The sequence below is a fragment of the Bufo bufo genome, chromosome 2 (genome assembly GCF_905171765.1).
Source record: "Bufo bufo chromosome 2, aBufBuf1.1, whole genome shotgun sequence".
NCBI lineage: Eukaryota > Metazoa > Chordata > Amphibia > Anura > Bufonidae > Bufo > Bufo bufo.
The window spans coordinates 331,123,168-331,148,251 of NC_053390.1; the positions used below are offsets into that span (position 1 = coordinate 331,123,168).

General features: G+C 45.7%; 1 protein-coding gene across 2 annotated transcripts in view; it reads left to right on the plus strand.

Moving 5' to 3' along the window:
• The first annotated feature begins 1,383 nt into the window (after positions 1-1,383).
• The window catches only part of FRMD3 (FERM domain containing 3), a 235,002-nt gene continuing 211,301 nt past the window's right edge, over positions 1,384-25,084 (plus strand). For both annotated transcript variants that reach the window (XM_040417038.1, XM_040417039.1), the window contains exon 1: positions 1,384-1,665. In XM_040417038.1, coding sequence (XP_040272972.1) covers positions 1,525-1,665 — 141 coding nt within the window. In that variant the 5' untranslated portion in view covers positions 1,384-1,524. The remainder of the gene's footprint in view (positions 1,666-25,084) is intronic.

A 25,084-nucleotide genomic window follows, 5' to 3' on the forward strand; every position in this document is an offset into this window, starting at 1 on the left:
CCCTAGCATTGCGGGTGACGCTAGGGAGATGCAGCGGTGGCCGTGCAGGTATCAAGAGCGATGTGGGTGCTGGGGTAAGTATAATCTATATGAGGTGCCTGGGCACTGGGGCGCATGTGTTAGCCTTTGGATAACCCCGCTGGTGCTGAGTTTGGGCTGATGCACACAAATGTAAGGGCCCACCAGAGCGTTTAGCTTAGGGGACACATGGGGGCAATGACCCCATATTTTATGGCAAATTTATTAGGTAGTTTATGTTCTCTACCCCCTTTCTCCCCCTTTTCTTCCCCTTCCCGCCTTATTTTTTAGGTGAATTTACCTCAAGAAGATGAATCCGGTTAAAGCTGGTTCTGTTTAAGTTTGATTTTCTGGATAGCAACTGAAGCCGAGCTGTTAATTGGTTGCTACCCTGTTGCTGGGGGAGATTTCCAGCTCTGTGATTTGTTCCTGCCCGCAAGGCGGGAAATTTGTCCCCTTTATATTTCCAGGTTCGCCGCTACCTCAGGGCAGTCGTCGCGGATCTGGACAGGGCCCGCCCTTTCTCCCTTAAATTTTGTGCTACCTGTCGCTGTGCTTTATTAGAGGGGCTGTATCGCTCAGCTGATGCTGAGTGGATCTTGGTCTATATGGATGGTTTGAAATTGGTATTTATTGTTATGGTTGATGGTTTTAATTATTAATTAATTTATTAAATTATTTATTGGTTTTAATTTTGGTTACCTTTAATAAAGCACTTCGGCCATTTCTATTCCACTAAGAAAAATGTTGTCAGTGTTTTTATTTATCTAATCACATATGGTTGAGAGGGAAGTGGTGTCATTTGCCTCCATGTATTTTTGGTCCTCATCCTCAAACAGAAAGCCAAAACGCCAGTGTGAAAGTAGCCTTAGGGGCCGTCGGTTCCATTCCATCCTGTGTGCAGGAGCCTGAGGAAAGGCATTGCACTTTTGATGACATAAAAGGATTGTTTTGGGCTATTGTGAAGTACAGCAGAGCCGTTGATATCTCCACACAGTGAGGTATTTCTCACACCCTCTCCCTGGAGCTGAGGAGGTGGCAGCCCTCTCCCTCTCTCTCATAGCAGACTGCAGCCCCAGCCTCGCTCTCACAGCAGCAGCACACTGCCCCCATCCCCGGAGAACCTGCCTCAGCAGCAGCAGGCTCCACACTGCCCCCATCCCCGGAGATCTGCCTCAGCAGCAGGCTCCACACTGCCCCCATCCCTCAGCAGCAGCAGGCTCCACACTGCCGACATCCCTCAGCAGCAGCAGGCTCCACACTGCCCCCATCCCCGGAGATCCTGCCTCAGCAGCAGCAGGCTCCACACTGCCCCCATCCCCGGAGATCCTGCCTCAGCAGCAGCAGCAGCAGGCTCCACACTGCCGACATCCTGCAGCCCCAGCCTATCCCTCCCAGCCCCCTGCACGGGCACTGTGTGGGAGGAGGAGGAGACGAGGGATGCATCTTGTGCTCTGCTGGTAGCAGCCTTCTCCCCTCCTATTGATAGCTCACAAGCCTAGGTGCATGTTTGGCTGCCAGTGCACCCACCACACGGGGAGCATGAAGATGATTCGCCTGAGGACCCCCAGCATGAGGTCCTTAAACGTGGAGATGAGGTGCACGGTGCGCCTGCCGGACGACTCGGAGATCTGCTGCAGCATTCAGGTAGGACGCGGCGTTAAAGTTGTGACAGGAAAGTTGTGTGTGTGGCATTGTAGGTGGGCACTGGTGTGGTACCCAGCCGCTGGGTGGGAGCGGGTGACATTTCTCCTCGTACGCATCACGTCTATTGACATCCGTATTCCCCACACGTGAATGTGCCTCCCGCTGTCTGCCCTCCATCACACGGGAGGCACGGCAGGCGAGGGGTTAGTACTCTTCCTACCTGTGAGGTGTGTTCACACTTAGCAGCCCTGGCATCCAGCTGGTAAGCCACAGGATCCCTGGTGCCTAGCAGTCAGTAATAACCTGTCCCTGGGGTCCTGTGAGTTCACCTCATTCTCTTCCCTGGCGTCTAGGGAGTTAATGTTTCTACCCCACTAGGGGGGCCAGTATAACCTACCGGTGGCCCAGGAACAGCTGGAGTGGGATCAGATGCCATGGGAGTGAGAAACCGTCAGCAGGCAGAGGCGGTTTTATGTCACTGTGTCAGTTTTCTGGTTTAGGACATGTGATATACTAGATGGCGGCTAGTTACCGAGCACTGGGAGGACTGGTCAGTATTCTGCTACAACTGGAGTCATGTGACCATTGCTACCCTTTCTGAAGGCTTAGGGCTCATGCACACAAATGTATTTTCTTTCCGTGTCCGTTCGGAACCATTCATTTCAATGGGTGTGCATTCTGTTTCTGTATGTCCGTATTTCCGTTCCACAAATTCCAATTATTGTCTGCATTACGGACAAGGTTAGTACTGTTCTATTAGGGGCCAGCTGTTCCGTTCTGCAAAATACGGAATGCACAGGGACGTCATCCGTATTTTTTGTGGATCCGGTTTTTGTGGACCGCAAAATACATACAGTTGTGTGCATCAGCCCTAATTTACGCCCTTTTTTTAGCGTCAAAGGCATGTATAAAACTTGTATCAGTACGTTATGCCATCAGCATTGCTCATCAGTCTTTTATGGTGTGTATGGAGAAGTCAGGCCAACACTTTCACGGGATGAGTGTCTGATCGGCGGGGGTCCAGCTGCCGGTTCCCCCACCCACCATGAGAACGGGGTCGGTGTTCCTCCACAGACACACATGTGCACCGCCGCTCCATACATCTCTATTCTGCTGATCAGACACTTATCCTGTGGATAGGGGATACGTTGTGATATCTACTGTGTTTCGGACCACCTTTGTAGCTATTTACTAAAATCACATGGACTGTAAATGAAAACAGCCTAACAGAGCACATGTAGTAAGTTGGCGATGTAGTCAGTGTTAGGTCAGGTTTCTAATATGTCGCCACATATCACATGTACAACCTATGACTTCCCATCCACTCAGTATAGCGGTCTGCTCTGATCCCCTGGGCTGACCTCTCGCCAGTCCCGGCCGTGACAGTTGTAGCCAATCACGTGTGCGAGAATAGTGCATTCCTGCTAGTGACCGCAGAGGCCGGTGATTGTCTGCAGCCGTCACATCACCAAGCCAGTTCTGGTCCAGTGGGAACAGGTTGCAGACAGGTGAATTAAAAAAAAATTGGGCATAGGTTATGACCTTTGGAATTGTGGGTTCCTCGACTGGACAACCCCTTTAAATTCTTAGCACTAAAGCATTTAGGGAGGCATACACATTAGATGTAAGTTGGCCGGATTTGCCAATATCAGTTGAATGGACTGACTATCCCCACGGCAGATGGGTGAAATAAGGATTGGGCTTGTTGGTTTTTTACATGTTTGATCCTTTGTTTCTTGCTGTAGGTAGGTTGGACATGGGTGAGGCAGTCTGGAGGAATAGCTATTGACTAAATTAGCGTTGGTCTACCAGCTGTCTGTATGGGATCTTTACTGGATTTTCTTGTCTCAAGCCGGCCATAGACGTGATATTCCTCCACCACCACAGACAGATCTGTACATATGACACCGGCTGGCATGTTACATGTGAAGGCATCTGTGTTGGTGCCATGTTCATATGTGTCCGCATTACTGAGAAAAATGAAGTTTTAATATATGCAAATGAGCCACTAGGAGCAACGGGGGCGTTTCCATTACACCAAAAGGCTGTGCTTTCTCTGCCACTGCGGTGCCCTCTCCACTTGGATTGGCAGGACCAGGCAGTGTAAAAGTGATCACAGCTGGCAATGTCAATAAAGTGCAGAGAGAGCAGAGCCTCTAGGTGTAATGGTAACGCCCCCGTTGCTCCTAGCGCTCATTTACATATATTAAAACATCATTTTTCTCAGCAATGCCGACACATATGAACATGGGACCAACACAGATGTCTTCAGCTGCCAAGCGCACATGTAACAGGTCAGTGTCATAGGTACAAATCTGCTGACAGATGCCCTTTAAGATGCCTACACCCTATAGACAGCTGCTGAACGAACAGCACCAGCTTATTTCCTGCAGGAATCATGGACTTGGCTTGCTGAAATCCAATGTTTTTTCTGACTGATGTCAGGAGAGGGGCTAAAACCACACAAATTCAGGCCATTAGACCATTGTGTGCTAATGTCCGTTTAATATTTAATGTGCTCCATCTTTTACATTCTTGTCCTTGACTTATAAGAACAATCGAGCCCACGTCTTCCATATATTATTTACCGGGGCGAGCCTGTTTACTTTCAGCACTGGTTAGTTCCGATTCTAAGCAGCGGTGATAAGTGATGGGTGAGGACATGCTGTGTGCCTGATGTGGGACAGGGGTCCCTCCAACATGTCATTATAGGACGACCTCCAGCCGGTGTGAAACTACAATTCCCAGCATGGCTGTAGTGTAAGAACAGCTGGTGTTCCTGAAGTTGCTAACCCCAGGCCATACAACTCTATAGGAACTGCACAGTGTGATGGTACTTGTCATACGTGCAGTATCCAAATGGATGATATTGATTGATGATCACAAGCATGATTAAAAAACCCTCCAAAATCGTCAAGCTTCCCGAATCCTGTGCCATAATATACAGGTGAAACTCGAAAAATTAGAATATCGTGCAAAAGTCCATTTATTTCAGTAATGCAACTTAAAAGGAATTGCATTAATGCAGCTTAAAATTAGAATTTTGTGAAAAGGTTCAATATTCTAGGCTCAAAGTGTCACACTCTAGTCAGCTAATAATCCATACCCCCTGAGCAAAGGATACCTCAAAATTGGGACTTTGGGGTTTCATAAGCTATAAGCCATAATCACCCAAACTATAACAAATAAAGGCTTGAAATATCTCGCTTTGCATGTAATGAGTCTATCTCTTATGTTAGTTTCACCTTTTAGGTTGCATTACTGAAATAAATGAACTTTGCACGATATTCTCATTTTTCGAGTTTCACCTGTACGTTACTCACCAATAATGCCACCATCTGTAGTAATGCCAGGGTATGTTCTGGAAGGAGCTTCTACCACAAAGCTCCAGAAATAGCGTGACATTCCTTTTTCACCTCCTTAATGCCTATTGATCCAGTTGGGTGAATGGGCAAATTAGATTGTGACTGGTTTCAGGAACTGGTATAACTGGAAACATGTAGCGCTACTATATGTGACGGGTGCTTCTCTTTACTATGATGGTATGGTATGGATGGCATGTCCAGTGAGGCTGCATACACCTCTTTCCGCCCAGAGCCAGACACAACTGATGTGCTAGGGCTACACAGCGACATGTGTCGCACGAGAGTCTATGGTGTCGCACTGCGACATGCTGCGACTGCAAAACGACAGTTAGATTTTTGTGTGACTGTCACAGTATGTTACACGCGGCAGGGGAACACCATTGACTATTATTACGATAAAAGACGCTGTGGTGCGATATGAATGTCGCGCGATAAATGTCAGTGTAGTTCCCTTTTTGTCGCGCAACACATGTTGCCGTGTAGCCCTGGCCTTAAAGAGGACCATTCATGGGCTTGTAGTAAGTGAGATAAATATCTGTACCTGCCCGCTGTGCTGCCACCCTGCCCGTTTTTTTAAAATAGCGCTCCTGAGCCCCGTTATGGCCCCTTGCAAATTTCACTCAGTATACTAATACTGAGCATTGGAGCAATGAGGAGGAGACAGTCTCTCTCTGTGGGCGTCTCCTTCTCCCCTGGCTGTAGCGCTGTCCAATCGCAGCGGAGAGCGTCACAGCCTCGGACATGTTCTATTTTTTTTCGCGGGGCTACGGAACGGACATACTGATGCGGACAGCACATGGTGTGCTGTCTTCATTTTTTGTGGACCCATTGAAATGAATGGGTCCGCATCCTATCCGCAAATAAAACGGAACGGACACGGAAACAAACAGTGGGCATGATGGAATATAATAGATTTGAAATAAGCAATGCAAATATTTCACACTTTAATATTTCAGTCAGGATGAGAAAAGGGGATGGCAATTTTATGCTTTGTAATTGACTTTCACAAAGAGATGTGCCGGAACCTGGAATTTAGGGGGTCGTTTATTAAGACCGCTGCGCCGCAATCTGCCTAATATAGGCTTATTTCAGGCGAATAAATGACCCCCTTAGTCTTTACCCGATATTATGTTTGTCTTGAGGTGCTTTGGCGTCCATATACAAGTTCTGTTGCTGATCGGCAGTCAGATATACTGCAGCAAACCCGGCCTGTGCTCTGAATAAAGCAGTCCTGTTATCCCGGTCACTGCAATGGGCTTTAGGATGCAATGAATTTTCCATTATTTGTGTCTAATCCCGACTTGATGTCAGTGATCTCTCCAGCTGTTGTAAAATTGCATTTCTAAACAGGATGTCAGGGGATGCTGGGAGTCGTAGTTTTGCAGTGGCTGGAAAGCCACTAGTCGGAGATGACTGCTGTAAATGCTCACTGATGTTTCCACTAGACCATATAAAAGTAGCATTTCTTTCCTTGCACCAAGTTTATAAACAGCCACAAAATTGTAAGAATAGTTAACGTGTTGGAGTATTCTCGCTATGTTCATATTTGCTTTGGATCCTGAGTTCAGAGCCTCCATTGCAAATTCTAGCAGATTGCCAGTGAGAGTAGCGCAGCATGTAGTGCTATCTGGTCAAAGTGATATACACCACAATGGATCCTGATGGACCCTGTTATAAGTCAACGATGGACCGAGCACTGTGCTGCGTGTAGATACTTGTAAACTCCCCTGGTCAATATCATTCTCTATTGGAGAAGACAATCCTATGAAGACAACAGCTTTCCTTATTGATGAGAAGCCACAACTATAGTGTGTGTAGATACTGGTAACCTCTCATGGTCCATGTCATTCTCTGTTGGAGAAGGCAGTCCTATGAAGACAATAGCTTTCCTTACTGATGAGAAGCCACAACTATAGTGTGTGTAGATGCTGGTAATCTCCCATGGTCCATGTCATTCTCTGTTGGAGAAGGCAGTCCTATGAAGTAGGGCTGCAGCTATCGACTATTCTTTGTAATAGAGTATTCTACCGATTTAATCCAATGATTAATTGAGTATTTTAATAACCAAAAACTAATTAAAAGAACATTCTCTATAAAAACTCATGAGCCCCTGTGCCATGAGCTTTTCCCCCCCATACCATCAGGCTGCCTCCCCCAGTGCCATCAGCTGCCCCCCAGTGCCATCAGCTTCCCCCCCCCAGTGCCATCAGCTGCCCCCCAGTGCTACCATCCCTCCCCTAGCCATGTCCTCAGCGCCATTGAAATAAAATACTTACCTTTCCTGTAGGGGCGCCCCTCCACAGCTTGTCCATCTTCTTCTTTACGCGCTGCACTGTCCTCCTGACATCACACGTCAGGTCATAGTGCGCGCTTACGTGCACTATGACCTGACGATGTGTCAGGATACAGTGCAGTGCGGTGCGGGCTAGCGGGTGACCACGGAGTGTGAGTAATAGCAAGCGCTTCACTCACGCTCCGTGGTCACATGACACAAACTAATTCTCTCTTATCGAAGATTTTTTTGTGTCGAGTTACTCGATTCAATTGAGTAATCGTTTCAGCCCTACTATGAATATAACAGCTCTCCTTATTGCTGAGAAGCTACAACTATAGTGTGTGTAGACACTGGTAACCTCCCATGGTCCATGTCATTCTCTGTTGGAGAAGGCAGTCCTATGAAGACAACAGCTTTCCTTATTGCTGAGAAGCTACAACTATAGTGTGTGTAGACACTGGTAACCTCCCATGGTCCATGTCATTCTCTGTTGGAGAAGGCAGTCCTATGAAGACAACAGCTTTCCTTATTGCTGAGAAGCTACAACTATAGTGTGTGTAGACACTGGTAACCTCCCATGGTCCATGTCATTCTCTGTTGGAGAAGGCAGTCCTATGAAGACAACAGCTTTCCTTATTGCTGAGAAGCTACAACTATAGTGTGTGTAGACACTGGTAACCTCCCATGGTCCATGTCATTCTCTGTTGGAGAAGGCAGTCCTATGAAGACAACAGCTTTCCTTATTGCTGAGAAGCCACAACTATAGTGTGTGTAGATGCTGGTAACCTCCCATGGTCCATGTCATTCTCTGTTGGAGAAGGCAGTCGTATGAAGACAACAGCTTTCCATACCAATGAGAAGCAGTGTTTACTTTCTTCTAATCTCTATAATTTCTGTGTCACCCATCACAGCTTCTAAAAGACTACTTTTAGTATTTAGGGACACATCCAGCTTTCACCACACCCCTGAACTAATATTATAGCCAAAATACCAATGCTCATCACATCTGATTGTCTCCTAACATTTATAAAGAAACGTTAAAATAATGGCAAATTTCTTGAAATCTCATAGCCTAATATACATTGTCAGTTACAAGAACAGCTGGGTAAGTGTGCATACTGGTATTTTTTGACTTTTTAAACTTTTATTAGCAGTCTGTGGCACTTGCTGAAAAAATCATATTCACCTGCTGCCTTGCCCTTACCTGTCCCGAGGTCATGTGCACTGCGCAGCCAACGTCTGGCCTCATAGGTTACGTGTGCCCAAGCAGCATGTGACCCAGCAGTGATGTAGCACTTGGGGACATCACCACTGAGGCAACTATTGCAGTGACGCATGTGACCCCATCCATGAATATTTCAGGACAGGGATTAGAACATGATTTTGAAAGGTATGATTTTTATGTTTAAACAGTTTTTTATTTAATACTGATGCATGCGACATGTATACATAGCATTTGTTCATACATGTGAATTGTATATATAACAATAAAATAAGTATTCAATAACGGTACAGCCATATTCAATAAATTCTGTGTATCGCGGGGTATATCCCCGATTTCTGTCTTCATAAGGCAGTGACTGTCATAGATGAACATGAACTTTTAAGTTGTCAAGATAAAGGTAAGTATATAAGCAGTTGAGGAGAAGAGAAAGGAAAGAATGAAGAGAAGATAGAGCTAGCAATAAAGGAAAAGAGGGTAAGGAAAGGGGAATGGGCAAGAGGGGAGGAAGAGAAGGACAAGGGGGGTGAATGTCAGTGAGATCAACCCTTCAAGCTGCGAGCACAGATAAGAGATCTGGGGATTCTTAAAAGTCAATCCATTGTGACCATACCTTGTGATATTTGATCGATTGGGTAGAAACCTCTGCTGAGATCTCCTCCATTCTAGCGATATGCAACATTTCCTGATACCATTCTCTGATATTAGGCACATGTGTGGTGCGCCAATGCCTGGGTATCACGGATCTAGCTGCAGAAATACAGAATCTTAGAATGCTTTTTTTCTGAGATGCAATGGAGCCTGGCAGGATGGAGAGGAGCGCTATCTGAGGGGTGTTTTCAACTGATTTCTTTGTTATCTTTTTGTATATTTTGAAGACATTATCCCAAAATGGTTGGACCATGCTACATTTCCACCAGACATGAAGCATAGTTCCCTTTTCTATTCCGCATCGCCCACAAGATTCCGGAACAGAGGGGAAAATCCTGTGGAGTCTAGCTGGGTACCTGTACCATCGTGCCATAATCTTATAGTTCTTCTCCTGAGCTGAGCAGGCCATTGACAATCTGTGAGAGAATAGAAAGGCTTTTTGTTGGTCCTCTTTTGGTATAGAGGTTCCTAGTTCCTGTTCCCAGCCCAGGATAAAAGTCGTTGTGCCCTTATAAGAGTCCTCTAATAAATTCTGATATAGCGAGGAGATCAGGTGAGAGGTATGATTTTTGAAAAGGCTGCTGGTGATAGTTAAAAAATTCCAAAAAGCTGGACCCCATTACGTCCTTGATATGCCTAAGTTATTTAGCGGCTCAGGCCTCTACATAACTTAGGTGCATTTTACGGCGCTTCTAAATTTAAGACAGCTCCCTTGCTGACGTAGATCTAGATCATTTTGTACGCCTAAAACAGGCGTAGAAAATTATAAATAAGACGGGCCTGCCAGCCCGCCCCCTTCCCCTCCCATGCCACGACACCTTTTTTAGATCTGGGAAAAGTAGTATTTGTCCAAAAATGCCATGTTTTCTTTGTCAGCATTTTTTGTAGCAAAAAAATTAAGTTGGCCAATTAGAAATTATAAAATGCCCTAGAAATGCTGCCTTTTATATGGCATTTTAAGACACTTTCCTTGCATTTTTTTGCTCTCTTGGCATTTTTAGGAAATTGCAGCATTCTCTGGTTGTGGCATTTTTTCAGACATTTTTCCTTATGATAAAACCACATGGTCAGGGCCGTCTTTAACGCGGGGCAAAAGGGGCAGCTGCCCCGGGCCCAGTTGCTCCTGGGGGGCCCAAGGCAGCTCAGTGTCCCGATCCTATCGATCACTATGCGATCGGCATGGCTCGCATTGTGATGGACTTACTTGCTTGCTCCTCATGCCGACCTCCCCTGCCCTTTGCTTACGCCAAGCCACATCCTCCCACCTCGACTTGCAAAGGTAAGCGAGGCTGCGTCACCTCTATGGAAGTCGCTGGAGTACTGGCATCTGCCATATGTGTACTGGTCCTGTGAGGCAGGGGTGTCGTCACATGACCCTGCAGGGTAGTCCCTGCAGCACAGGTTGCTGCTGACAGGAGCTTGTAGCCACTTCATACAGTGCTGGTGCCTCATATAATGTCCCACACCCACTGCATTTACCTCAGCACTCTTCTGTTACTCCTTACTGGGGTCCAGTCCTTCTGACCTGTACCATACTTACCTTTTGCACCTTTCTTCATGTGTTACTGGTGTATAAAACTAGTGCACAGAAAGGAGCGCCATTGCTCCCAGCGATTGGACAGCGCTACAGCCAGGGAGACTACTCTGTGGTGTGTGGATTTTGTGTGTGTGTTGTGGTAGAGGGCGTGATTGCATGCAAGGGTGTGGGAAGGCGGGATCCAGGGGGTCCAAGTAAATTCATGCCCAGGGTTCAATGAATATTAAAGACGGCCCTGCACACGGCACGCTCTTGATCTGGTTGGGTAGTGGCCAGTTGCAGTCAAGAGCCACGTGGCCATTTAGGCCACAGCTGCCTGATATTTAACTAATGAAGACCTCACTGTATAGGCGATGTGAATTCATAATGGCTGTGCGGTATTGAAGTTAAAGGGGTTGTCCGGGTTCAGAGCTGAACCCGGACATACCCATATTTTTACCCAGGCATCCCCCCTGATGTTAGCATCGGGCTCTTTTGTTTACAATAACACACTGCCAAAATTGTGTTTGGTGACGTCACCGGCTCAGATTGGCGTGCTTTAGCGCTGCCCTAGCCGTCACCGGGCTTCTTGGCAGCCCCATGGAGAGCCCAGTTCATCGGAACTCCTGAAAATGTGTCACGACGGGGAATGGGGATAACCCCCACCGGGCAATGTCAGTGGCTGCAATGCCAGATAGCAGGGAACAGGGAGCAGGTCACCTCCTAATGTAACCCTGAGCTCTCCCTAGACTCCTAGCGCATGAGCCGCTTCAGAAGGTAAGGGGGCTCATGCTCACCAACCTAGGACCCTGCTATCCCTGCTATGCCCTAGGCCTGATGACAGAGCAGAGACCACCCATTCATCCTTCACCATGGATGAATGGTGTCTCCAGAGGCCCAGTAGGAGACAGGATGCAAGACCATGGGATAAACAGTATGGCAGGTAAGTTACATAGCAACATAACAATGCTATCCACACTTACCTGCTGCAGCCGTGATGGAAGGAGGCTCCAGGCTGGGAAACCCACAGTCTTGGTTTCGCTTAAACCCCTTTCGGGAAAGCAAGCCCCTTCCGGGGCAACACACCACAATCAAACCTCCAGGCAAGACCCACACCATTACTATATACAACAGGTGGGGGGGGAGGAGTGACAGAAACACACCGGAGGGGACACACAGACAGCGCAAGGTAAGCAAAATAATAAATAAGAGTGGCTCACACAGACCAAGACATACAGCCAGGGAGCAGAGCTCCAACACAGACTGACAACAAAATCAAACTGACCACAGGCTCCAACACACCAACATATAAGGAGGCCTGAGGTCACACCCACCACACCTAGCAGACACACCTTAACCCCGTGCAAACCAAAATGGGAAAATACCACATCCAAGGAAAAGTGCCTCACATGCAAACCACGTTGCCAAAGGCAACCGCATGTGCAGACACAGAGTCACGACCTAACTAAGGGTTGTGACAAAATGCCTTTGCCCTGCGCGATTTAGTGCAGGGCAAAGGAGAGCATCGGAGCATGAACTCAAGTCAGGGGGGCTGCCTGGGTGAAAATGGAGGTATGTCCGGGTTCAGCTCTGAACCCGGACAACCCCTTTAATTATCAGGAAGTTGCGGTCTAATTGGCCGCACGGTTCTTGACTGCAGCAGGCTGCGACCAGACTGGATCATGACCGCTCCGTGTGGTCTTACCCATAGATTTCTCTTTGGAAAAAAAATGCTGAAAAATGTTGTGTGACTAAAAAACGCCACAAAAAAAATATAAGGCCTCTTTCACACTTGCGTTGTTGGGATCCGGCATGCACTTCCGTTGCCGGAGGTGCCTGCCGGATCCGGAAAAACGCAAGTGTACTGAAAGCATTTGAAGACGGAACCGTCTTCCAAATGCTTTCAGTGTTACTATGGCACCCAGGACGCTATTAAAGTCCTGGTTGCCATAGTAGGAGCGGGGAGCGGGGGAGCGGTATACTTACAGTCCGTGCGGCTCCCGGGGCGCTCCAGAATGACGTCAGAGCGCCCCATGCGCATGGATGACGTGATCACATGGATCACGTGATCCATGCGCTTGGGGCGCCCTGACGTCACTCTGGAGCGCCCGGGGAGCCGCACGGACGGTAAGTACACTGCTCCCCCGCTCCCCACTACACTTACCATGGCTGTCAGGACTTTAGCGTCCCGGCAGCCATGGTAACCACTCTGAAAAAGCTAAATGTCGGCTCCGGCAATGCGCCGAAACGACGTTTAGCTTAAGGCCGGATCCGGATCAATGCCTTCCAATGGGCATTAATTCCGGATCCGGCCTTGCGGCAAGTGTTCCGGATTTTTGGCCGGAGCAAAAAGCGCAGCATGCTGCGGTATTTTCTCCGGCCAACAAACGTTCCGTACCGGAACTGAAGACATCCTGATGCATCCTGAACGGATTACTCTCCATTCAGAATGCATTAGGATAATCCTGATCAGGATTCTTCCGGCATAGAGCCCCGACGACGGAACTCTATGCCGGAAGACAATAACGCAAGTGTGAAAGAGCCCTAAGTTGGTAAAAAAAACATAACTTTTGTGTATCAAAAATCTGAAACTTTTCCCCACTCACTCCACTTTTCCATAGTTGCAAGAAAAGTGGTCATGGCATGGGTGGGGAATTGGGCGGACGGCAGGCCTGTCTTATTTATCATTTTCCACGCAGTTTTTTTCTACTCAAATCTACGCCAGAAAGGGGGCTGGCGTTGACTTAAGTCTGTCGCACAGCCTGCCGGAGGAAGCACCAAACTTGTGTAGAGGCCTGTGGCTCCACCTTACTTTGGTGCTTTCTCTGGCAGCACAGAAGGACTCATTAACACGACCATTGTGGATCTGCAAAACACGGATGGCGTCCGTGTGCGTTCCTGCAATTTGCAGAAAACATAGCCGTATGGTTTCCGTATATGATCCGTTTTTTGCGGATCGGAAACGGAAACAGTAACTTATTAATCACCAAACACATGAGCAATATGTGCTGGGCATAGCATTTCTACAGTATGGATCCGCAAAATACGGATGACATACGGATGTGTTCCGTGTGCGTTCTGTATTTTTTGCGGCCCCTCTGACTTGAATAGGGCCTCGGACCGTGATTTGCGGACAATAATTGGACATGCACTACTTTTTTGTGGAACGGAAATACGGAAACGGAATTCACACGGAGTACCTTCCGTTGTTTTTTGCGGACCCATTGAAGTGAATGGTTCCGCCTATGGTCCGCAAAAAAAAAAAAAGGAACGGAAGCGGAAAGAAAATACGTTCGTGTGCATGAGCCCTTAAGACCGGGTGGAAAACGCTGGTCTTAATAAATGTCATCGTAAACGTTTGAAAACAAAAATCCCCTCAAAAATGCTTAGAAAAAAGCATGAATTTCATGTACCCTAAGGGCTTGTGTGAAGCCCATGCTGTGGACCGCAAATTGAGGTCCGCAATGCACGGGCACTTGAATGGGTCCGCGATCCGTCCGTTCCGCAAAAAGATAGAGCATGTTCTATCTTTTTGCAGTGGGGAGGCACGGAACGGAACCCCAGGAAGCACTCTGTAGTGCTTCCGTAGTGTTCCATTCCGTGCTTCTGTTCCGCACCGTTCCGCATCCGTGATGCGGAATGCACACAGAACGGTGCCTGTTTATTGCAGATACGCAAATGTGGGCCGCAATATGGCAACGGGCAGCACACGTTCGTGTGAATGAGCCTCATGCACACGAACGTTGTTTTGGTCTGCATCCGAGCCGCAGTTTTTGCGGCTTGGATGCGGACCCATTCACTTCAATGGGGCTGCAAAAGATGCGGACAGCACTCCGTTGCTCCGTTCCTTGGTCCGCAAAAAAAATAGAACCTGTCCTACTCTTGTCCATTTTGCGGACAAGAAAAGGCCGTTATATTAATTGTTGTCTGTGCAATTCTGCAAATTGCGGAATGCACACTGACGCCATCCGTGTTTTGCGGATCCGCAATTTGCGGACTGCAAAACACACAACGGTCGTGTGCATGTAGCCTAACAAAAGGTAAGCCTACATAACATATGTTAATTGGCTCTAAATTAGGAAACGTGAAGGGGGCTGTACACAGGATGACTCCCACAGATCTCACTTTCAGTGTGTTTCTTGAGGGCATAAGTGCTGTGTAGAAAACCTCTGTGCATTATTTCTAGAAGCAGCTGCAGTAAATGAATACAGAAACCACCCACACGCAGCCCTAACCACAGTGATAAGCTACAATTATAGTGTTATCATAGATCATCCTTCATTAAGATATTGCTGTGGGTTTTTCTGCCTACATCCGGAGTGTGTTTACTGTAGTTATCAGATTGGATGATTGCAAAAAAGTGTCATCAAAATATGATGGTTGTACAGTTCCATGATGCATTTTCTTAGAATCTTAAAGGGGCTGTCCAAGATAATTAAAAATCTTGGACAACTCCTACAATGACCTTGCTCCAGTGCTTCGCTGCGCCTTCCGGTACTCCAGTTGCTGTTGGTTTACAAATATCAGTGGTAACATGTCGGGATACCACACATGACCTCTGCAGCCAGTCACTGTCCTCAGCAGTCTACATGCATCATGCCCCCTTCTGCCTAGTATGTGCATAGTGACTCAGATAAGGATGGCATGGCTCCTTCATGAGGTCTTGCGTTGAGAAGAGGGCACATAATAAGCACATGGAGTAGGGCGAGTTTGGGTGAGAAGGGTTAAAAGGAATTGCCACTTTGTTAAAAATATAGAAACATAGAATGTGTCGTCAGATAAGAACCATTTAGCCCATCTAGTCTGCCCAATATACTGAATACTATGGATAGCCCCCGGCCCTATCTTATATGAAGGATGGCCTTATGCCTATCCCATGCATGCTTAAACTCCTTCACTGTATTTGCAGCTACCACTTCTGCAGGAAGGCTATTCCATGCATCCACTACTCTCTCAGTAAAGTAATACTTCCTGATATTACTTTTAAACCTTTGCCACTCTAATTTAAAACTATGTCCTCTTGTAGCAGTTTTTCTTCTTTTAAATATTCTCTCCTCTTTTACCTTGTTGATTCCCTTTATGTATTTAAAAGTTTCTATCATATCCCCTCTGTCTCGTCTTTCTTCCAAGCTATACATGTTAAGGTCCTTTAATCTTTCCTGGTAAGTTTTATCCTGCAATCCATGTACTAGTTTAGTAGCTCTTCTCTGAACTCTCTCCAAAGTATCAATATCCTTCTGGAGATATGGTCTCCAGTACTGAGCACAATACTCCAAATGAGGTCTCACTAGTTCTCTGTAGAGCGGCATGAGCACCTTCCTCTTTCTACTGGTAATTCCTCTCCCTATACACCCAAGCATTCTGCTAGCATTTCCTGCTGCTCTATGACATTGTCTGCCTACCTTTAAGTCTTCTGAAATAATGACCCCTAAATCCCTTTCCTCAGTTACTGAGGTTAGGATTGTATCACTGATTTTATATTCTGCTCTTGGGTTTTTACGCCCCAGGTGCATTATCTTGCACTTATCAACATTACATTTTAGTTGCCAGATTTTTGACCATTCCTCTAGTTTTCCTAAATCCTTTCCCATTTGGTGTATCCCTCCAGGAACATCAACCCTGTTACAAATCTTTGTGTCATCAGCAAAAAGACACACCTTACCATCGAGGCCTTCTGCAATTTCACTGATAAAGATATTAAACAATATGGGTCCCAGAACAGATCCCTGAGGTACCCCACTGGTAACAAGACCATGGTCTGAATACACTCCATTGACTACAACCCTCTGTTGTCTGTCCCTCAGCCACTGCCTAATCCATTCAACAATATGGGAGTCCAAGCACGTGGGACAGTATCAAAAGCCTTACTAAGGTCCAGATAAGCGATGTCTACTGCACCTCAACCATCTATTATTTTAGTCACCCAATCAAAAAAATCAATAAGATTAGTTTGACATGATCTCCCTGAAGTAAACCCATGCTGTTTTTCATTTTTCAATCCATTGGATTTTAGATGTTCCTCAATCTTCTCCTTAAGTATGGTTTCCATTAATTTCCCCACTATTGATGTCAGGCTTACTAGCCTATAGTTGCCCGATTCCTCCCTACTACCTTTCTTGTGAATGGGCACAACATTTGCTAATTTCCAATCTTTTGGGACGACTCCTGTTACCAGTGATTGGTTTAATAAATCTGTTAATGGTTTTGCTAGTTCACCGATAAGGTCTTTTAATAGCTTTGGGTGTATCCCATCAGGCCCCTGTGACTTATTTGTATTAATTTTAGACAGCTGACTTAGAACCTCTTCCTCTGTAAAGACACATGCGTCAAAAGATTCATTAGTCTTCCTTCCTAACTGAGGTCCTTTTCCTTCATTTTACTTTGTAAAAACTGAAGATAAGTATTCATTGAGGCAGTCAGCTAGTTCTTTATCTTCTTCCATATACCTTCCTTCTTTTGTTTTTTAAATTATGAATGTATCTTACAAGTTCTATATCATTTGGACAGTTTTTGAGCCATGCCCCCTTTTAAACCAAACCTTCTAAACCCTACCACACACCGCTCCCATTCTGAAATAGAGAGGAATGTGATATGATCCTGTTGTCACATCTAATTAAAACCCACTGTGTCTGTGCTAGTTTCCTGCACGTTAAAAAGCTGTGCAAGCGCAGATGACAGCTGGCTGCGGGCCGGGAGCAGCATGTGGTTTGGACAGAAGATTTGGCTAACAATAAGGCCTGTATTAGACCAGTACATAAGGCTGACGATTGTCAGGAAGGAAGCGTTTCTTCTTGACAATCGCCTGCTCGTCAGTGGAGGAGACCATTGCATTTACATGCAGCAATGTCCTCCACAGTATGGGGAGGAGTGATTGCTAATGTCGTCGCTCACCCCCATCAGCAGACTGATTAGATGGCACGATCTGCTGCCGGCAAATGATTTTTTAGTGTGCTTAAAGATTGCATTTTAACGCTTGTTAATCGTGATCTGGCAGTGTAATCGACGGCAGTATTACAGTATTACACTGCCAGATCATTGTTAACGAGCGTTCCTACAAATCCTTGTTAGCGATGACCCGCATGACTATCTCCTGGTCTAATACATCCTTAAGGCATGGTTTCAGGGAGTCTCAAAACTACACAGAACTTATAATAAAGATCTACAGTATTAGTAAGTTGTTAGTAACATAGAAACATAGAAACATAGAAACATAGAAACATAGAATGTGTCGGCAGATAAGAACCATTTGGCCCATCCAGTCTGCCCAATATACTAAATACTATGGATAGCCCCTGGCCCTATCTTATATGAAGGATGGCCTTATGCCTATCCCATGCATGCTTAAACTCCTCCACTGTATTTGCAGCTACCACTTCTGCAGGAAGGCTATTCCATGCATCCACTACTCTCTCAGTAAAGTAATACTTCCTGATATTACTTTTAAACCTTTGCCCCTCTAATTTAAAACTATGTCCTCTTGTAGCAGTTTTTCTTCTTTTAAATATTCTCTCCTCTTTTACTTTGTTGATTCCCTTTATGTATTTAAAAGTTTCTATCATATCCCCTCTGTCTCGTCTTTCTTCCAAGCTATACATGTTAAGTTCCTTTAATCTTTCCTGGTAGTAGGGTTTCTAACACATTTGACAAGATTATATGTAAAGCAAGCCAAATTCTTTAAAGGGGTTCTCTGGGAATTAAGAAAATGAAACTACCTAAATATTACTTTATTATAAATATATTCCAAAATACCTTTCATTAGTTATAATGCCTCGTTTTGTCTGGGGAGCAATTATTAGGAGAAATAAAATGGCCCCCACCCTATTAGTACACACAAAACCTGTCCTAATCACACAGCAGGACACAGCCACATCCCCACCTCCTCTCTGTACTTCATGTCTCCTCATGAACTCCATTCCTACAGCTTAAGTTGAAGATTATATTAAACTGTATTCAGGACCATAACCCCTGACAAGCAGAGCAGAGAGTAGGATGAGGCAGCTCTTTACCTCAGTGCTCTGAAGTAAATTGTCCTCCTGCGTGATTAGGACAGGTTTTGTGTGTACTAATAGGACGACAGCCATTTTATTTTCCTAATGATTGCTCCCCAGAGAAAACAAGCCATTATAACTAATGAAAGGTATTTGGGAATTTATTTATAATAAAGTAATATTTAAGTATTTTCATTTTCTTAATTCCTGGAGAACCCTTTTAAGGAGGAGAATGGTTTTTCTCTTCATTGTAAAAAGAAAATCTCCTTTCATACGGCTTCTCTAGCAACTCTCTATTCCGCCCAATCTGACATTGGTCCTGGATAGACTTAGCAGCCTGCCGGGTGGGACAGTTGCTGAGGTAACCATCCAAGGTTCACCAAGTATGGTGCACAGGTCTTATAAATTAGAATAGGACACGTGCACAATGGCTTGCGACCATCTATCAGTGCTGAATGCATCTCTAGGAGTATGAAAGGTTGGGGACTACTGCCTTAGTACTTAAAGTGATTATAAAGTTAATAGTCTAGCTATGAAGGACTTGTCACATCCCAAACAACCCCCTTTAGTATGAGAAGGTTGATTTTGTTGAGGGAAGTTTCCTTAGACTGCTCATTTATACGACAGAAGCCACTGAAATGGAAATCTCCTTTTAAAAGCGGCCATAGGGCATAGAAAGCTAGAAAGGGATTATTTCGATGGGATCTTATAGGAATACCTTGAAATACTCATGGGTGAGATAACTTGATGGAACATTTACATTGTTACAGAACATGGTGGCTCACTGGTTAGCACTGGTGTATGTTCTGCTCATGTTTGTGTGGGTTTCCTCTGGGTACTCCGGTTTCCTCCCATACTTTAAAGACATACTGATAGGGAACTTAGACTGGGAGCTCCTCTGGGGACTGAGAGTGATGACAATGACTGTAAAGCGCTGTGGAATATGTCAGTGCTATATAAATAAGTAATAAATAAATTTAAAAAATTAAGTTGCTGCAAACAGTTTGTATGTCTCTAAGGGGATGTGTCTCTGATATCAAGAACCTCCAGAAGCTTTTTTCCTTTGAGGTTATGCTACACATTAAGGGTCCATTCACACGTCCGTAGAATGGGTCCGCATCCGTTCCGCAAATTGCAGAACGGGTGCGGACCTATTCATTCTCTATGGGGCCGGAAGAGATGCGGACAGCACACAGTGTGCTGTCCGCATTTCCAGAGCACGGCCCCAATCTTCTAGTCTGTGGCTCCGGAAAAAATATAACATGTCCTATTCTTGTCCGCAATTGCGGACAAAAATAGGCAGTTCTATGGGGGTGCCGGCCGGGTGTATTTCGGATCCGGATATGTCAGCAGGATTAACCCCAATAAACCTTGGCCTTAGCCTTTCAGGGGTCATCAGCGTTCTCTCTCCTCACCCTGCAATCCTGCACCTGCGCAGTGCGCCACGTCATTTAAAGCCTTTTTGTCAGTGCTTTAGCAGCTAGCAGGAAAGGCTGTTGTAACACCCAGCATGGTATAGTGACTTTTGTAGTTAGTTTCTTTTGCTACAGTAACCATCAGTCAGTCTTCACTGGTGTGCCGCGAAAAGTTGTAAATGACTTTTTATGATTTTGGATTTGGTGTCAAAGAAGGAAAATTTAGCGATTTAGCACCTAAATTCAGTTCTTTACTCACTGATGGTAGGCAGTAATGGGAAGTGACAACTGCTTTATTATAGATTTATTTAATATGATACCTGAATGCCTTATTATTGCATTTAGTGGTAGTGTTGCTTTTTTATTTCAGAATAATTTGTTGAAGAGGCTGCATTGCCTGGCCTGGGTTATAATAGTAAGTTTAGCCATTATATAACTTACAGTGTTGTGCTTGGTATACTGTGGAGGAGGCTGCATCACTCCTCAGCACCGTGGCCTTTTCAAACGGCTGATCGTGGCAGTGTCGGGTGTCAGACATCCCCTGATCTATCCGGAGGATCAGTATTGTACGTCTGGAAAACCCCTTTAAAGTATTTTTTTCCTTTATCACATATAGCCACCAAGCATACATACCAAGCACAGCGCTGTTCAGTATTGTAGCCTGGCTCATTTATCTGAATGGGACTGAGCTGCACATAGGCCACGTCATCAGTGACCGTAGTATCTCTCATCTAGGAAGAGCTCACTGGAGCGCCACATAGCCTCTTCAAACAGCTGGTCAGACCCCCACCGATCAGATATTAATGATGTATCCTGAGGTTAGGACATCAATATTTTAGTCCCGGAAAACCCCTTTAAAGGTAGAACGTGGGCTCATTTATTCATTAATTAATACATTCTGTGCTCGGATAAGGTCTCCTCATTTGGTGGAATGAAGGGAGCTGTCAAGGTGCTTCTGTTTTATGGATAGGTGGGGATTCTGGAGGTGTGAACCCCCTTTATGTCTGACATTGATAGCATGTACTGGGGATACAACAGAATATAATAAAATAGCTACATAGTATATAAGGCTGAAAAAAGACATTCGTCCATCCAGTTCGGCCTGTTATCCTGAAAGTTGTTCCAGAGGAAGGCAAAAAGAAAAAACTGTGAGGTAGAAGCCAATTTTCCCCACTTAATTCCTTCCCGACTCCAATCAGGCAATCAGACTAACTCCCTGGATCAACGACCCCTCTCTAGTAGCTATAGCCTGTAATATTATTACACTCCAGAAATACATCCAGGCCCCTCAGGAAGAGAGTTCCATAGTCTCACTGCTCTTACCGTAAAGAATCCTCTTCTGCGTTTGTGTATAAACCTTCTTTCCTCCAGACGCAGAGGATGTCCCCTCGTCACAGTCCTGGGGATAAATAGATGATGGGAGAGATCTCTGTACTGACCCCTGATATATTTATACATAGTTGTTAGATCTCCCCTCAGTCATCTTTTTTTCTAATAACCCTAATTTTGATAATCTTTCAGGGTACTGTAGTTGCCCCATTCCAGTTATTACTTTAGTTGCCCTCCTCTGGACCCTCTCCAGCTCTGCTATGTCTGCCTTATTCACAGGAGCCCAGAACTGTACACAGTACTCCATGTGTAGTCTGACCAGTGATTTGTAAATTGGCAGGACTATGTTCTCATCACGGGCATCTATGCCCCTTTTGATGCAACCCATTATCTTATTGGCCTTGGCAGCAGCTGCCTGACACTGGTTATTACAGCTTAGTTTGCTGTTCATTAAGATTCCTAGATCCTTTTCCATGTCAGTGTTACCCAGTGTTTTACCCTTTAGTATGCACGGGTGACTTGCATTATTCCTTCCCATGTGCACAACCTTACATTTGTCAGTGTTAGGGCTCATGCACGCGACTGTATGTATTTTGCGATCTGGAAAACACGGATCCATGGTCATCTAAATTTGTTTGATTGAACTATGTCACCTTAGAAATCTGTAAAATAACATTGTTTCCAGTATGGTATATAAGAAAACTCCACTGGAACCTTTTACTGACATTTTCCTCTCTTCATGATAGATCAAAGACCCTGAAAACTATTTCCTCACAGAGCATAAATCTCTGGCCATTAAAAAATAAAAAATGGTGGCACACAACCTAAAAACGAGAACTAGGACAGCCGGTAAATGGGATTATTTATCTCCTGGCTCGAATATATTCATGTTCTATCGACTCTTTTGTGGTTTCCTGGGAAACACATTATTTTGCTTTATCTGTATTATTATGCAGCAGATGGAAATGTTATGACTTGTGTGTCTGTCCTTTTTCATTTTCTAATGTATTCTGAACTTCCTGTAGCTCATTATTCTGTAATTCAATATCCTCATGTATCATTAGAAACAGTTTTTTATGCATTGCTTTATATTCAAAAAAAATCAAGTTATGTGTTTTCTTAACAGTGAAATGCAATCTTTGCCAAAATTCTCTATATGCATATGCAGAGTGGATATATAGGTATTAAAGGGGTTGTCCGGGGAAAAGAAATGTTTGCTAAAAGAGCCAGTATGACTTAAAAAAACATGAGTCCACAATCCCCTGCTGTTTGCCGCTGCTCCCCGATCCCCTCCGATCTCTGCTTCCTGATCCCAACACTGTGGATTGCATGAACCCCATCTCTAAAAGGTTTAATTTTTACTTATGGTTATTGACCATATAACAAATACATAATTTTATGTAGACTTTTCCCGTTACAAACGTATAACAGCAGGATATAAATCTGTAGTATGCTTTAGAGTTGTTGCGATACCAAATTTTTGATTCGGTTTCGATACCATGAAAAAGTATTGCGATACTCGATACCATTCGATACCACGCGAAAAAAATAAACAAAAAAAGCCACGTGCATTCCTCATTTTTAAAAATGGCGAATCGCGCAGTTTTTATTTTATTTTTTCTGTTCCGGCATTCACCACCTAGATTTTTTTTTTATATTTTAATAGTTTGGACTTTTCTGACGTGGCGATGTAATATGTTTATTTATATATTTTATATGTGAAATTGGGAAAAGGGGGGTGATTTATACTTCATATTTTAGTGTTTTTTTTTTTTTTCACTTTTTATTTAATAACTATTTCCCCCCTTAGGGGCTAGAACCTGGGATCTTTCATCCCTTTTCCTATTCACCCTGATAGATCTCTATCAGGGTGAATAGGACTCCACACTGTCCCTGCTGCTCTGTGCTTTGTGCACACAGCATCAGGGATGTTACCATGGCAACCAGGGCTTCTGTAGCGTCCTGGCTGCCATGGTAACCGATCGGAGCCCCAGGCTTACACAGCTGGGGCTCCGATCAGAAGCTGCCACTGCACCACCAATGAGGGGGAGTGGAGAGGTCCCTGTGGCCACTGCCACCAATGATTTTAATACTGGAGGGTTGAGAGGGGCCGGCGCACTGTGCCACCAATGATTTTAATGGGATGGGGGGATTGAGGGGGGGGGCACACTGCACCACCAATGATTTTACCCCTTTATACAGGAGGCGGGTACTAGCAGATCAGCGGCAGTTAACTGCCGCTGATCGCAGCTCCCTGTCAGGGGCAGGGTGCCGGCAATGCGATTCTGCTGCCGGCACCCGCCTCCTGTATGTGTTAAAGACTGACTACTGTATATGAGTCCAGACTTTCACTATTAGGCCACACAGAGCGGCGCCCAGCGATGTCTCAGCACTCACCATTTAGTCCTGGGCGCCGCTCCGTTCGCCCGCAGTGCCCCATTACTGTCTCCTCTCCTGCTCCACATGCTGCTGATTACTATCGGAGCGATGGGAGGAGACATCAGCTTCACTAGTGGGCGTTCCTTCTCCCTGGCTGTAGCGCTGTCCAATCGCAGCGCAGGGAAAAGGAACGCCCACTAGTGAAGCTGATGTCTCCTCCCATCGCTCCGATAGTAATCCTATCATTGGGGGCGCAGTGCGCCCGCCCCTCCTCCGCCCCTCTCTTCTCATTGCCGCCCCTCCTCCACCCCCTCTCTTCTCATTGCCGCCCCTCCTCCGCCCCTCTCTTCTCATTGCCGCCCCTCCTCCGCCCCCTCTCTTCTCATTGCCGCCCCTCCTCCGCCCCTCTCTTCTCATTGCCGCCCCTCCTCCACCCCCTCTCTTCTCATTGCCGCCCCTCCTCCGCCCCTCTCTTCTCATTGCCGCCCCTCCTCCGCCCCTCTCTTCTCATTGGTGGCAGCGGCAGCAGCACAGGGGGAGGGAGGACAGCTTCCTTCTCCCCGTGCTGCTGAGAGAGAACATGAGCGCGCCGATAGCAGCGCGCTCATGTTCAGAGATACTAGACTGCGCAGAAGCACAGCCCAGTATCGAAAAAACGGAAATCCCGGTATCGTATCGATACCGGGACAAAAGTATCGATTGGGTATCGAAATTTCGATACCCGCAACAACCCTAGTATGCTTTCAAGCCATGTACCTGGTTAAAGAAATTTCAGCTACATTTGTTCACGCCAGTGCTGTGGCGTCCGTACAACTCTTCCAGATCAACCACGTGGAAGACACTGGTGTTGACAGACAGTGCCCGCCGATTTATAATTGGGTTCACTAAGATAAGGGACAGTTGTCACAATCCGCCTGTGCCTTAACGATAATTGGTCAGTGTGAATGCAGAGGCAGATTGATAGTAGGGCTACTTTCACACTAGCGTTTTAGTTTTCTGGTATTGAGATCCGTCATAGGGGCTGTGGGGATTCGCTCTGGTAGTTAGGATTAGCGGGTGCAGCACAGAGGCAAAGTACGTTCTTGATTCAAAACATCAGTGTTTATTCACATGTGAAAGCAAAACAAAAATCGTTCACACACATGAAAAGTTCATATACAAAACAGTCACCTTTTCTCCTGGGTGTTACTTCACACCCTGTTGGAAGTTCTGCCTTGTCAAGTCCACAGGCAGGCGTTAGGCGGCCTCTTCACCCTCACAGGGGTCTGAGCCCTCCAGC